Source organism: Gobio gobio (assembly GCF_949357685.1).
Source record: "Gobio gobio genome assembly, chromosome: 17".
Lineage (NCBI taxonomy): Eukaryota > Metazoa > Chordata > Actinopteri > Cypriniformes > Gobionidae > Gobio > Gobio gobio.
Window position 1 is genome coordinate 25055275 of NC_137110.1, and position 16910 is coordinate 25072184.

General features: G+C 37.2%; 1 protein-coding gene across 1 annotated transcript in view; it reads left to right on the forward strand.

Moving 5' to 3' along the window:
* Positions 1 to 511: 511 nt before the first annotated feature.
* The window catches only part of hs2st1b (heparan sulfate 2-O-sulfotransferase 1b), a 102613-nt gene continuing 86214 nt past the window's right edge, over positions 512 to 16910 (forward strand). Inside the window, exon 1 of the mRNA XM_079840790.1 lies at positions 512 to 945. Within this exon, the coding sequence (XP_079696916.1) occupies positions 822 to 945 (124 nt within the window). The 5' untranslated portion in view covers positions 512 to 821. The remainder of the gene's footprint in view (positions 946 to 16910) is intronic.

Sequence of the window (16910 nt, forward strand, 5' to 3'; positions counted from 1 at the left end):
TCATTTTTGGGTGAACTAACCCTTTAAGGTATTACTCTTATTTATATGCACCTTTTAGGAGTAAAACGATAGAAAGATGTAATTTTAAGGGTCCTTCCTAAATGACAAGCTGTTGTAGGCCCCTAAAGGTATAAATTATCCACATTTTTTTTCTCTGTGTGAAAGCATCAAAAGTTTAAAATAATGCTACAGCGAATATGATACGGTGCAAAAAACTTAACACATTTGGCTTGGTCGCATAATGTTAAAGGCCAAGTTACTAAATATTAACTATTTAAAATAATAAAATAAACTTTCAACGAGAGATTTATTGGGACAGACACTTTTGGCCAGTATTTAGCTCATGAAACGTTAGGCGTAAAAAGTTCGTTCATAACCTGAAAGGGCCTTTGGGTAGGAGGTCCAGAAACGGTCCAGCGTTGTTTCTGTCAATCTCCAACTCGATAGATGGCGCTATAAACTCCATTCGTTCCACTCGCATCATTTCAGTCTGCGGAGGAATAAAATCCCTGTGTTGAGTGACGCAGGAGAGCAGTGGACGGTTGGAGAGCTGCGCTGATGTGCAGCAACTAAGACCGAGCCGAGACTCAGGGGGAGTCCAGGGGTTCAACAGAGTACCACACTCTGCTAACAGATGACTGTCTGATATGCCATTGTTTGCACTGATGTATTCGGTTACCACATCCACAACTTTACTGTCTTCTCTGCGAATAATCGAGATCATCTGCCCGGAGTCGATATTACTGCTCCAGTAACGGATTGATCCCCGCTTCTCATTCACATTTTACGGCATGACATGTAGATAATCATCCGATACTTTGATGGGGCTCCTGAGGATCATGATGCCACCCAAGTTCCAGCTGCTGGCTGTTATGGCGTTTGGAGTGGCGATGCTTTTTATTGAGAACCAGATTCAGAAGCTGGAAGAGTCTCGGGCAAAGCTGGGTAAGACTGCGGTTTTGTCTTAAACCTTAGTGAGCTCCCTATATAGCCAGCATGATATGGACATGATATGATTCTTTATAGAATAGATTAGGACGCGCACTTGATGTCCAAAAATGTGGTTCATGTAGACAGCTCGTAGGGTTGGAGGCAGCCTGCTGCTGTTGTCTCCTTTGCAACAAACACACCACTGCAAGACATTTCGGCAGGATTGTAGAGAGTGCATTAAGACAACCGAATTTGCATTGCACTTATTTCAAGTAACAGTTCACTCATAAATGAAAATTCGATTCGATACTCTACCCTGTCTGTTGTTCCAGACTTGTAACTTCTTATTTGTTTCATCTGTGAAGCACAAAAAAGCAGAGATTTTGAAGAATGTCATTGCAATGCAGTGACAAAGATGTCAAACCTCAAAAGGATACAATATCACCAATGAAGTTGCTCCTCCTTCGCTATTCTTAATGTCTTTTAAAGCTGTATGATAGATTTGTGTAAGGGACAGACTGATATTTTATTCATAATCTTTACTTACAGTAAGCTATAATAAGTGTGCAACTGTGCCCGCCCACTTTTTCAGCATTTTTGATCCTGAAAGCATTTTTTACCAAACTTTTATTTGAACGAAAAAAAAAAAAATCTAATTGGACAAGGTTCAAGGCTGTGTCCTAAACGGCTTTATTGTAGGGAAAGAACAACAATCCCATCAAGCATTGTGAATGACAATTTAAAATATGAGTTGATAAAAAATTATTGCTTTTAAATTTTTTGATTGTGTACACTTTATTTAAAAATATGCATGGCCATTAAGTAAGATATGGATTAATAACACAATCTTGATTTAAATATTGGTTATTTACAGTACCTGTCAAAAGTTGGTACATTACTTTTTTTTGTTGTGGTTTTAAAAGAAGTATCTCAACCAAGGCTGCATTATTTAAACAAAAATACAATAAAAACAAAGTAATTTTGTGAAACATTATCAAAATTTAAAATTGTTTTCTAAAAATCCAATATTTTTACTATGATGACGCATAGATTAATCCTTATTAAAGTTACAAAAGTTATTCAGTCAATAGCAGTGAGTGATTGTTTTTTTTGTCTTTGGTTGTTTGATTAATGCATGTGCTAATGCTAATGCACGGATCCAATATAGCCTACTGTTAAATATACTGTTATAAAGCCTTAAACTTTCATGACGATGCAGCATTGGTGAGCAGAGACAAAATTGGCAAGCAATGTTTGTTCACATTCTCACAATTTTTGCATTGTAATTCATAAAAATGTTATCAGCCTACTAGCGATATAGTTTCATATACTTGCCAACCCTGATTTTTTTACTCTCATTTGGCACATGGCGATTGTTCATTTTATGCCATACATGCATGCAATACATGTATACAGTGCATCCAGAAAGTATTCACAGCGCTTCACTTTTTCCACATTTTGTTATGTTACAGCCTTATTCCAAAATTAATTAAATTCATAATTTTTTTTCCTCAATTCTGCAAACAATACCCCTTAATGACAATGTCAAAGAAGTTTGTTTGAAATCTTTGCAAATTTATATATATATATATATATATATATATATATATATATATATATAATATAATATAATATAATATATATATATATATATATATATATATATATATATATATATATATATATATAAAAAAAAAATTACATAAGTATTCACAGCCTTTGTCATGACACTCGAAATTGAGCTCAGGTGCGTCCTGTTTCCACTGATCATCCTTGAGATGTTTCTACAACTTGATTGGAGTCCAACTGTGGTAAATTCAGTTGATTGGACATGATTTGGAAAGTCACATGCCTGTCTATATAAGGTCCCACAGTTAAAGGGTTAGTTCACCCAAAAATGAAAATTCTGTCATTAATTACTCACCCTCACGTCGTTCGAGACCCGTAAGACCTCCGTTCATATTCGGAACACAAATGAAGATTTTTTTGTTGAAAGCTGATGGCTGAGAAAGGCCTCCATTGGCATTCAGTACACTTATACTCCCAAGACGGATAAAAGGCACTCAAAACATCGTTACAAAGTCCATCTCACCACAGTGACTCTACAATAATCTTACGATGCGACGACAATAGTTTTTGTGCCCAAAAAAAATCAAAATAACACCTTTTTCCAACTTGTTACTGCCTTCCGTGTGTGCCTCCACGACGCATGCGCGAGAATATGACGCAGATCCGGCGTTCGGACAGATGACCCAGAAGTGATTTGTTTACAATCAGAGGAAGACGCGCGTATCTCAGCTGTTGGATTCTACATTGATCGTGCTTTAGGTCTCGGCGTAGTGCTCAAAATGGGGTTAGAGCGTGCATTTCATGGATTCCCGAACCCCGGCGCTACGTCATATTCTCGCGCATGCGTCGTGGAGGCACACGCGGAAGGCAATAACAAGCTGGATAAAAGTGTTATTTTGATTTTTTTTTGCGCACAAAAACTATTGTCGTCGCATCGTAAGATTATTGTAGAGTCACTGTGGTGAGATGGACTTTGTAATGACATTTTAAGTGCCTTTTATCGGTCTTGGGAGTATAAGTGTACTGAATGCCAATGGAGGCCTAACTGAAGCCTTTCTCAGCATCAGCTTTCAACAAAAATATCTTCATTTGTGTTCCGAATATGAACGGAGGTCTTACGGGTCTCGAACGACATAAGGGTGAGTAATTAATGACAGAATTTTCATTTTTGGGTGAACTAACCCTTTAACAGTGCAGGGCACAAACCAAGCCATGAAGTCCAAGGAATTGTCTGTAGACCTCCAGGATTGTATCGAGGCACAGATCTGGAGAAGGGTACAGAAAAAGCATTCTGCAGCATTGATGGTCCCAGTGTGCACAGTGGTCTCCATCATCCATAAATGGAAGAAGTTTGTAACCACCAGGACTCTTCCTAGAGCTGGCCGCCCAGCCAAACTGAGCGATCGGGGGAGAAGGGCCTTAGTCAGGGAGGTGACCAAGAACCCGATGGTCACTCTGACAGAGCTCCAGCATTTCTCTGTGGAGAGAGGAGAACCTTCCAGAAGAACAACCATCTCTGCAGCACTCCACCAATCAGGCCTGTATGGTAGCGTGGCCAGACAGCACATGACAGCCCGCCTGAAGTTTGCCAAAAGGCACCCGAAGGACTCCCAGACCATGAGAAACAAAATTCTCTGGTCTAATGAAATTTTTTTTAACTCTTTGACCTGAATGGCAAGCGTCATGTCTGGAGGAAGCCAGGCGCCGCTTATCACCTGGCCAATACCATCCCTACAGTGAAGCTTGGTTGTGGCAACATCATGCTGTGGGGATGTTTTTCAGTGGCAGGAACTGGGAGACTAGTCAGGATCGAGAGAAATATGAATGCAGCAGCATCCAGAGCGCTCTGGACCTCAAACTGGGGCGAAGGTTCATTGTCCTGTTGGAAGATGAACCTAAGCACACAGCCAAGGTAACAAAGGAGTGGCTATGAGACAACTCTGTGAATGTCCTTGAGTTGCCCAGACTTGAACTCAATTGAAAATGGCTGTGCACCGACGCTCCCCATCCAACCTGATGTTGCTTGAGAGGTCCTGCAAAGAAGAATGGGAGAAACTGCCCAAAAATGTATGTGCCAAGCTTGTAGCATCATACTCAAAAAGACTTGAGTCTGTAATTGGTGCCAAAGGTGCTTCAACAAAGTATTGAGCAAAGGCTGTGAATACTTATGTACATGTGATTTATTTATTTATTTAAGATTAAAAAAATAAAATCACATTGTTATTATGGGGTATTGTTTGTAGAATAGGGGAAAAAAGAGAATTTAATCCATTTTGGAATAAGGCTGATCCATAACAAAATGTGGAAAAAGTGACATATACATATACATATAACATTAAGTAGCTTATGACCGCGCCTAGATTGACTAGGTGAATTGTTTCGTCCACAAATCGTCCACAAAACTTCTCGCTGAAGAGGAGCAAAGACGGATGACAAGATTGTCAGTGAATAACAATTGAAATTTCGTTCTGTTCCTCACTTAATCATTGTCATATGACTTCATAAGACTTGGAATAAAGGAGTCTTGTGGGCACCTTTTAAATTCTGACCGAATTTTTTTTTGTTGGGTGAACCATCTCTTTAAACATAAACCATAGCAATATTATTTGACTGGCACAGAGACATACAGTAACTCAGCAAAGGGGTATTTTGTTGTACATTTCATCAAACTCTTAATCTGATCCAATTTTACTCACCAATCTGCCTTTGTTTATGAATGGCTTACACATTTATACTCATCAATAGTGCTCAATGTGAAGTTTTAGTGCGATACTTCAACTGAAGTGTAATCTGTGGATCTTGATTGATACTTCAGCAGGCTTTGTTTTGCCCTTTCTTTTCGTGTTTATGGATGTTATAGCTTTCTAAAGATCGCCTCTTTGATCCTGATTACAGACTGAATTTTTTGAACAGCTCAATATGGAGTGAACATGCTTTGCGTCATGATCATGCAGTCATGTCAGCGTTCAGTCAGACAGAGTTCTGTCAGCCATATGCAATATGTTTGCAAAGCAAATGTCTTTAGTTGGCACCTGGTATGTCCTACATTTGTCATCCTTGTGGTTTGACTGTTAGAAATCATGCGTTGATATATCCTAAATGTTTATTATATGTTGATCAGAAGTTGAACTCGATTTCTTGAATACATTGCTTTTGTCTGAGCATTTTAATATCCAGAGCTTTCTGTTTGTATCTTAATTGGAGTGATAATGCATCTGTGAGCCACTTACCTACTCATGATGTTCCTATTGAAGGCATGAAGCTGGCGTGTTTAATGCATGCATGCATACATACAGTGAGGAAAATAAGTATTTGAACACCCTGCTATTTTGCAAGTTCTCCCACTTAGAAATCATGGAGGGGTCTGACATTGTCATCGTAGGTGCATGTCCACTGTGAGAGACCTAATCTAAAATAAAATATCCAGAAATCACAATGTATGATTTTTTTTACTATTTATTTGGATGATACAGCTGCAAATAAGTATTTGAACACCTGAGAAAATCAATGTTAATATTTGGTACAGTAGCCTTTGTTTGCAATTACAGAGGTCAAACGTTTCCTGTAGTTTTTCACCAGGTTTGCACACACTGCAGGAGGGATTTTGGCCCACTCCTCCACACAGATCTTCTCTAGATCAGTCAGGTTTCTGGCCTGTCGCTGAGAAACACGGAGTTTGAGCTCCCTCCAAAGATTCTCTATTGGGTTTAGGTCTGGAGACTGGCTAGGCCACGCCAGAACCTTGATATGCTTCTTACAGAGCCACTCCTTGGTTATCCTGGCTGTGTGCTTCGGGTCATTGTCATGTTGGAAGAACCAGCCTCGACCCATCTTCAATGCTCTAACTGAGGGAAGGAGGTTGTTCCCCAAAATCTCGCAATACATGGCCCCGGTCATCCTCTCCTTAATACAGTGCAGTCGCCCTGTCCCATGTGCAGAAAAACACCCCCAAAGCATGATGCTACCACCCCCATGCTTCACAGTAGGGATGGTGTTCTTGGGATGGTACTAGGCATGTGCCGGTATCAAATTTTCATGATGCGATTAATTGCTGAAGCTTTTATCACGGTATACGGTATTATCACGATATTGAAATAAGTTGCAAAAAAAGTGTTGTCATACTATAACAGGTTAAATCACTTTCTTATAACAAAAGAACCAAACATTTAAATACAATAAAGCAATACACAAAAATGTATAAAGTAAACAAATATTTAAAACAGATTAAAGTGCAAAAGAATTATAAAGAACAATAGGTATGCTGAAATGTACATTTAACTAAGATTAATACATGCTTTAGAAGTATTTTTCATTGTCAGTTTGTTAATGAAGGAACTAATGTTAAATTCTGGAGCCTTGTAAAGTGTGTGATTGAACAACAGTCAGAACATATTCAAACAATATCTAGGGCATGTAATTTAGTCCAGATTAAAATATAAAATGCAAGTTTGAAAATGAATAGCCTTAAGTCTTTAAGTATTATGTATTAGGTTATGTGATTACTGGGGAAACGGCTGCATTTCTGCTGTTCCGTCAGCGCCCTCTGCTGTCGAAGAATGAATGTGCACTTCAGCACATCTCCTCATTCCGCCATGTGCTCGGCTCATGCACGGTCTATTTACATCAGTGCGCGTTCCTCTTTGATGTGTTTTTCATTTTAAACGGTTGATGGGTAAAGTATTCTTAAAATTCATTCTAAAAATCGGAATAATTCGTAATAAATAATTATTCACGGTATTTTGAAGTGCCCACGATAACAATATTGTGCATGTTCATTATTGCGGTATATCGTATTACCGTTTACCGGCACATGTCTAGATGGTACTCATCATTCTTCTTCCTCCAAACACGTTTAGTGGAATTATGACCAAAAAGTTATATTTTGGTCTCATCTGACCACATGACTTTCTCCCATGACTCCTCTGGATCATCCAAATGGTCATTGGCAAACTTAAGACGGGCCTGGACATGTGCTGGTTTAATCAGGGGAACCTTCCGTGCCATGCATGATTTCAAACCATGACGTCTTAGTGTATTACCAACAGTAACCTTGGAAACGGTGGTCCCAGCTCTTTTCAGGTCATTGACCAGCTCCTCCCGTGTAGTTCTGGGCTGATTTCTTCTAATGATTGCTCCAACAGTGGACCTTTTTTCACCAAACTGCTTGGCAATTTCCCCGTAGCCCTTTCCAGCCTTGTGGAGGTGTACAATTTTGTCTCTAGTGTCTTTGGACAGCTCTTTGGTCTTGGCCATGTTAGTAGTTTGATTCATACTGCTTGTATGGTGTGGACAGGTGTCTTTATGCAGCTAATGACCTCAAACAGGTGCATCTAATTTAGGAAAATAAATGGAGTGGAGGTGGACATTTTAAAGGCAGACTAACAGGTCTTTGAGGGTCAGAATTCTAGCTGATAGACAGGTGTTCAAATACTTCTTTGCAGCTGTATCATACAAATAAATAGTTAAAAAATCATACATTGTGATTTCTGGATTTTTTTTTATAGATTATGTCTCTCACAGTGGACATGCACCTACCAAGGTTATTTTCGTAAACGAAAACTGAAACTAAGACTAAAACTATTGGTCAAAAAACATTTTCGTCAACTGAAATAAAATTAAAAAACCATAATAAATGAAAAACGAAAACTAAACAACTAACAACTCTTACTGAATAAAATAATAAAAATAAAATAATAATTAGCAAAAATAAATATTAGTTAAATATTAAATATGGATTGCGAAAAATCTGACTTGTGGCGGGTGAGGGAATGTCTGCATATGGCGCTACTGCGCGTGAGTTGAGGAGATTAACCGCTGTCCTGAGACGCGACGCGTGCAGTGAACGCACATCGCTAGTCCTGTTCAACGGCTGTTCACAAAGAATGCGATCGTGGCAGAGAAATTTGGTTTTTTAGAGAAATTTGTGTCTAACAAGAAATTAGACACAAGGTAATGAGACGCACGTTTAACTTGAGTTCACTGCTTTTAGAGTGCCGTTACATACGCGACGAGTACTACTATGTGTTTGAGATTTCATGTTTGTGTAATATTGACAGGCTCAAAGGTATTATCATTGTTTTTACAAATCATTTACTACTAATAATATTATTATCCGTGTGGAGACATTTCCCTACAACGTAGGGAATTCCAGGACACACACACACCATTATTTAATCACACTGTCACACTGTCTTCACGACAGTGTGTGTTGGCTGTAGTCAGATAACTTTAGTGGTCACACTGCTGGCCTACATTGTACTACTGAAGAAATTAAAATAAGCTTATAATTGTTTAATAGTATTTAATCTTTAATGAGATTGTCTGGAATTTATCGTTTTTACTTTTATATTTTTACATTGCATTTATTTGGTTCTTTGTTCAATCTCAGGCCATTGTTTGTCGTATAGGTCATAGTTTGACTCAAACTTTTTTGCTTAAAGGTAAAGACCCAAATGTATGCATGTTTTGTAAGATTCCCCTCTCCGTTAAACATATTTTGTTGGACTGTCCTGGGTTAAAACAAGAATGCTCTTTTATCAAGTTATTTCACTTAAGGACTTATTTAGTAAGATTAAAAATTAAAAGGTTTTGGATTTTTTTAAATCATACACTCTATATGGTAATCATACATACTATATGCACCAAAAATGGTTCTTAGCTCGTAATCATAGGGGAACCTTTTTTAGTGCTATATAGCACCAATTTTGGTGCTTCAGCGGTTCTTCAGTGGTTCTTCAGAGGTTCTTCACCAGTTCTTTGACTAAGGTGCTATATAGCACCGCTGAAGAACCGCTGTAGAACCACTGAAGCACCAAAATTGGTGCTATATAGCACTAAAAAAGTTTCCCCTATGATTACAAGCCAAGAACCATTTTTGGTGCCATATAGTGTGTATGATTACCATATAGAGTGTATGATAAAAAAAAATCCAAAACCTTTTGATTTTGAAAAATCTTGTATAATATGACTTGTTTGTTTGGTTTTATTGAATATATAAATGATATTTGTATTTTTGTAATTTAACTTTTGCCATGAATATAGCCTTAGATGCTGACATGGCATTAAATAAAACAATCTGTATTCCATTTTATTTTTATTATTAAGATGTCTGCATAAGAACTCTAATCTGTCCAAACATTAAACTTTGCTGAAATTAAAAATCTTGATTTGGTCTCTACACTGCGTTCTGGTAACTCTGCTAAACTATAATTTCTAAAACTGAAACGAAATATATAAAAACTAAATAGAAATGTGTTTACAAAATAAAAACTAAACTAAAACTAGCAAAACAATTTATAAAACTAACTAAAACTAAACTGAAATTTAAAGCAAAATTGAAAACGATAATAAAATAAAAACTAATTTAAAAATGCAAAACTATAATAACCTTGGCACCTATGATGACAATTTCAGACCCCTCCATGATTTCTAAGTGGGAGAACTTGCAAGAGAGCAGGGTGTTCAAATACTTATTTTCCTCACTGTACATACATACATACATACATACATACATACATACATACATACATACATACATACATCAGGGCTCCAGACTAACTTTTTTCACTAGGAGCACAGTGGCCCCCAACTGAAAATTTTAGGGGCACAACCAGAAATTTTAGGGGCGCACACCGTAAATCAACATGCTAACCAAATCTACTAATTTCCACTGTATTACTAATAGGGATTGGTATCGTTAAGGTTTTAATGGTATTACTACTCTTACCGATACTGCTTATCGATCCGGTACTTTAACAGTATTCTTACCGGTTCTTTTTATTATACTTTAAATATATATTTTTTTTAATAAAAAAATTAAACACAATTAAGAACATAATTAACATGGCTTTATAATCTGAAAAGTAAAATATCTATAGCAAAAGAAACCGCAAAGTTTGAACAAAAATATAAAACATCAATTTATAAATGGACCAGTGTGCAGGCATTCAGAAGGTCTGCTAACATTAATATTACAGTAAAGAACAAACCTACAAAGAAATCTAATAAAGTAATGAAATGTAAAATAACACTGCATAGTTTTCACTGTATACATTGATAGATTAATGCTTATAAAAGCTTAAGTTATTAATTCAAGAGATGTGAATATTTTCTATTTGCCTTTTGTTCGATTCGAATTAATGGCTCAATCGTCAGCAGGTTTATTAGACGCTGCCCCTTTAAGACCGATCAATGTAGAACTAATAATATCATATTCTCCTATTTCTCCGAACTATTTACGCCCATTTAATATATAAACTGTTAAAATAACTACTCTCCAATCCGGTCATTTTGACACCGGCTATTTGTTGTTTATTTGATGGTTTAGACGCGCACACGAAGCCTAAAATATTAAGTGCAAGTCGGTCCATTTCGCAGCACACAAACATAAGCCGCCTTGAAGTTGGAAACAGCGTCTCTTGCGCGGATTATTGAGCATTTAATAGCTCTTTATTATCAAACACATCCCGCAGTTTAGCAACAGTAGAGAATGCAGTTTACAACAATCACTGATTCTGACGTTTAGTTTAGGTTTATGGAGAAATGACAGCGCAGCTGCGAAGGGAAGGATGAGCTCGACGGAACACGGCTATAGGAGTTTTACCTCATACCATCTTTTTATAATTCGAAGCAAAAATCGAAAATAAAATTAGATTAATATCACAGCACATCCCTAAAGTTTAAGCAGACTAAACTTTTGTGTAGTTCTCTTGGCCATCGTCACTCATTAAGCTGACTGTGGTGTTGTGTTTGCTGTAGCTCATTCGCTTTCTCGCTCTCTCTCTCTTCTGGATTGCGAATGGCAAAAATGCATCACGGACAAATGGTTTAATATTATCTCATATAGAAATGGCTGGCAAAGATAGAATTTGCCAGACATAACGTCTATCAATTATAATTAGTAAGTGTATTTTCTTAATTTCTCCAGTACCGACAGCAGGCAAATTTACTGGTCGCACATGTGCGACTGGATGTAAAATTCAGTCGCACACACTCAAATTTTAGTCGCAAAATGCGACCATTTAGTCGCACTCTGGAGCCCTGTACATACATACATACATGCATATATCTATATACATAGGCTAAATTTTACAGCTGATTGCTTGATTGATTAAAAAAACTTACTTTAGCATTTCATCTAATACAAAATTAATTTCCTATTATCACTGTAAAGCTGCTTTGAAGCAATCTGTGTTGTGAAAAGCGCTATATAAATGAAGGTGACTTGATCAATTAGCTAAATACCTTTCTATCAAAGTGATCCGACATTTATCAAGATTAATTTGTTCTAACATAGTTTAACTCTGAGTTCTTGTCATATTGTATTACCATTTTCTAAGCTATTGCGAATAAACTCTGATAATGTGAGAACATTTTTAAGCTGTCTGAATACATTTCGGTTTGACTGTATAATAATTCTAGGTTCTGCGAACACCTGCATGCTTGCTTTTATTATGGAATAATCAAATCATTTGTGCTTAAAATACATAACATACGAATATGCCTAATGGAATCCCATCAAACAAATAGCATGACTGGCGGCATTTACATTTAGTAGCACCTTTAAAATAAATGAATAAGCATGCCACTCTCCGTTACCAGTCTAAATGATGCTGACCTCTTTTGCATTGAGCCCAGTTTTTGCATTATGGATGAGGAAATATTAATCATAAGTCCATGAAGTGGGGAGTTAATTAAATTGAAAGCAATGCTGCCATTCTAACCCTGTGATGGACGTTTGTTGAGGTTTAGGATGCCAGGACTGACAGAGGAGTGAAATCTGATTTGCCCTGTGCAGGCTTTGAATTTATAGACTCTGCACTATGCTTATTAGGTTGTCTCACATGACATGGTTCATTAGAATATGGAAAACCCTTAGCATTGCCTCCCACTCCACTAAGTTACAAGCATCACTGTCAAGCTATAAATCTGGTGTTCAGCCACTGCCAACAGGCCTCTTATTGGGGTTTTTCTTACGCCATAGATTATACAACATCAGTTTATTCTCATTTCACTACCAGCTATGCAGTTCACAAAGAGAAATAAGCAGAAGTCTGCATGCAGTGTTACAGGAATAGCTCCGCTTTAAAGAGCCCACGTTGCACGTCGTAAAATTCTCCTAATGTTGTCCTATTGGCAAAGAGATGAAAGCGCCGAAAGACTGAATTTCTGAAATCAATTTGATGCCAATGATATGCAGCATAATCGCTCGGATATGCTGTGCAAATAGTTCACTGGGTTGTTAGAAATGCATTTGGAGGCACGACATAGCAGGCATGTTGCATTTGTGTATTAAAAATACAGTAAAGACAATTAATCTTACAAAATATAGATATTTTTTAAATAAACATGGTTCTAATAATAAAAATATTAAGCAGCACTACTGTTTATATATTACAATGATTTATAATGTGTAATTTTTAAATCAATTATCATTATTTTAGCATTTTATGTTTTGTGGCACTGGTGGCACAGAATATGCTCACTTGACCATATAAGAATATTTTCACTCATTCCTTTGATAAAGCCACTTTAACTATAGTACTACTAAATATAGTCCTTTCCACTTATAACAACAAGCATTTTTATCATTAAACATTTGAAAAGTCTCTTTCTGCAGTGATGGTAGTTAACTGTTAACAGACATAAAGACATGGATGTCCTTGTTAACAGGTGATTTATTCCTATGTCAGCCACTGAAATCTCTCAGGACTGGGGGACAAGCTTGCTGTCCATGTGGTGAGTGGCTGATAGCAGAGCTCTTTAAATTGGAGACCTTGCTCTGGTGACTTTTAAATAGAGTGAATTAATCTGTTTGTCATCATATATATATATATATATATATATATATATATATATATATATATATATATATATATATATATATATATATATATATATATATATATATATATATATATATATATATATATATATATATATATATATATAATCTCTATCAGTGGGGCCATCCCCACTGATATATTATATATTTATATATATATATTTATATACATATACATGCATATATACTATATTGCCAAAGGTTTTGGGATGCATGAACTTTAATGACATCCTATTCTTAATCCATAGGGTTTAATATAGAGTTGTCCCACACTTTGCAGCTATAATAGCTTCAATTCTTTTGGGAAGGCTTTCCACAAAGTTTAGGAGTGTGTTTATGGGAATTTTTGACCATAGAAGCACATTTGTGAGGTCAGGCACTGATGTTGGACGAGAAGGCCTGGCTCACAGTCTCCGCTCTAATTCATCCCAAAGGTGTTCTATTGTGTTGAGGTCAGGACTCTGTGCAGGCCAGCCAAGTTCCTCCACTCCAAACTCGCTCATTCATGTCTTTATGGACCTTGCTTTGTGCACTGGTGCGCAGTCATGTTGGAACAGGAAGGGGCCATCCCCAAACTGTTCCCACAAAGTTGGGTTCCCACCCATTCTTTCACAAATGTTTGTAGAAGCAGTCTGCATGCCTAGGTGCTTGATTTTTATACACCTTTGGTCATGGAAGTGATTGGAACACCTGAATTCAATGATTTGGTGGGGTGTCCCAATAATTTTGGCAATATAGTGTATATATAAACAGCAATAAATCAAAACAGCCCTGACCCCTCAAGGCATGGACTCCACTAATGGTAAATGGACTGCATTTATATAGCGCTTTTAACAGACCCATGGCCATCCAAAGCGCTTTACATCTTGCCTCACATTCACCCATTCATACACCGATGGCGGTGTCAGCCATGCAAGGCGCCATCCAGCTCGTCTGGAGCAGCTGGAGTTCGGTGTCTTTCTCATGGACACCTCGACACTTGGTCAGGTGGAACCGGGGATTGAACCACCAACCTTCCGGTTTGTAGACAACCTACATGAACCACTGAGCCACTGCCGCTCCACTAGACCCCTGAAGGTGTGCTGTGGTATCTGGCACCAAGATGTTAGCAGCAGATGCTTCAAGTCCTGTAAGTTGTGAGGTGGTGCCTCCATGGATCAGACAAAAAAAAAATAGATTAAAAAAAATTAACTAATTAATCACTTTTTTTTTTTCTGTAATAAATCACGATTAATACGTTTTTAATGTTTTGATATTGTAATAATTTCAGTTACTCTCCAAATTAATGTAGAAACAATTTATTGACAGCATATTTTAAATATGTGTTGTATTGTCATGTTTTTATGAATGAAGGCCAGTATCACTGATACTAATGTCTTTATGAAACATTAAAGGGTTAGTTCACCCAAAAATTAATTTCTTACCCTCATGTCGTTCGACACCCGTAAGACACATCTCCGGAACACAAATGAAGATATTTTAGCTGAAATCCGATGGCTCGGAAAGGCCTCCATTGGCACAATGCACTTTACACTCTCAAGACCTATAAAAGGTACTAAAGACGTCATTACAATCCATCTCACTACAGTGCAGGTTCTACAATAACTTTATAAAGCGGCGAGAATAGTTTTTGTGCGCAAAAAAAACCTAAATAACGACTTATATAGTGATCAAACAATGCATCATGAAGCTTCGAAGCGTTATGAATCAGTGAGTCGATTCAGCGGTTTGGATCGCCAAAGTCACGTATTTCAGCAGTTTGACACGCGATCCGAATCATGATTCGACTCGCTGATTCATAACGCTTCGAAGCTTCATGATGCATTGTTTTGAAATCGGTCAACCGAGGGCGCGTCTCATGTATGAAAATGATCTGTACACATGACGGGCGGCAATAATATCGCAAGAAAAGCCTGACGTGTACTGACAACTGCATTATTTAACCGTATTTTCTTCATTACAATGTTAAAGCAAGTGTCAAGTGAGTTTCATTCATAATGTTTCTACTTCGTGTAACATGACAGTTAATTCTGGAGTGAAGCCATTCTCATCGTGTGATTGGGGGAAACATTTCTGAGGGCGTGGTGAGCTCGTGCCAGGGGCGCGGATAGTGAGCCGTTGGAAGTACCATCCTACGTCACGATGAACCACAACGTCCAATAGGAAAATTCCACTGCAGTAGCCACCGTTCAACTTTAAGAGGGCAGCACTTTGGCGGTTTTACACCATATTTTATAGAATTAAAACACTTTATACTCAAATGTCAAAACATTTACTTGAATCAATGAACAGCATTAATAAAGCCCCAGTATTACAGATCATTAACTAAAAAAAGTTGGTTTAGGGTTTAGTTACCTTTTAAAAGAAAATATCTCCATTTTCTTTGAACTTTGAGTGTCATAACTTATGCTCAAACAGCAACATACACACTGACTAAAGTTTAAAAAGTGAAATCATTATCAACCACCCCTTTAATACAAATACACTTTATGGATTTAATCTCTATCTTTATGTTACTATGTTGCAACAGTAATTAAGAGTTGTTGTTTTTTTTTCATTTATTGTTGCAATAAAAAAATAAAAAAAATAAATAATAATAATTGCTGCAATTCTCCTGCATTCTGTTTTTTACTGCTATCCATAATGGCAGAGCAAATAAAAGGTGCATTGCATGTTGCGCCCTCTATTGTATGGGCTTTTATTTGCTTTTCCCATAGTCTGTTGCATGTTCATTTTGCTCTTGCTGTGGGTAGACAACTTGTTGGCTTTTTTCCCCTGGCTCCACACGTGTTTTGTGTGAAAGGGCCTTTAGGTATACTTGAAAGTTCCCTTTCTCCTTTCATGATTTCCAATTACCCACAATGGCAGGATCTCTACAACAATCTTGATGTAAGGTTTGTGTGTGCTCTAAAGCACAGGAAATGCAGCTTTTATTTCACATATTGCTCACAGGCATCTCCCAGGAAATATAATACATACAGGGGTCAACTCCATTTCCTAGAGATTATCCTGCAACCCCCTGGCACTCCATTGGCATGGGAACTGTTAAATTGGTTGAGAAGATACCTGCACTTTGTTCACCTTCTCACAAGCAATTGCATTTCTGTAAATGCCTACCTGAACTTGATATCACTTATAATGAAATTGAGATACCGGCAGTGATAGTCAGTGATAATCTGTTTGTCACATTAGTTTCTCAATTTATTCCCCAGTAAGGATACAGTTTGTCTGTAATTGTAAACGACCCACACAAACAAAAAAGCATAGTGTATTTGACTTGGCCAAAATGGAAATATATTTTTGCAATTAAACCCTATTAGAATTGTTTATCATCTCAATACTAATGTTGCCATTTACTTTGCAATTACACAGTATAAAGTATTAACCTATTCTGAATTCTAAAATAATGTCAGTCCACACCATAACTACAACTGATAACTGATAAAGTTGACAGCCAATCAGAATCTCCCCAATTCTGAAGAGCTTGAGCATTTAAAGCAACAGAACACTGCAGCATGCAGCTATAATACATGGAATGTTATCGTCCATTTATGTGGAAGCCAATATT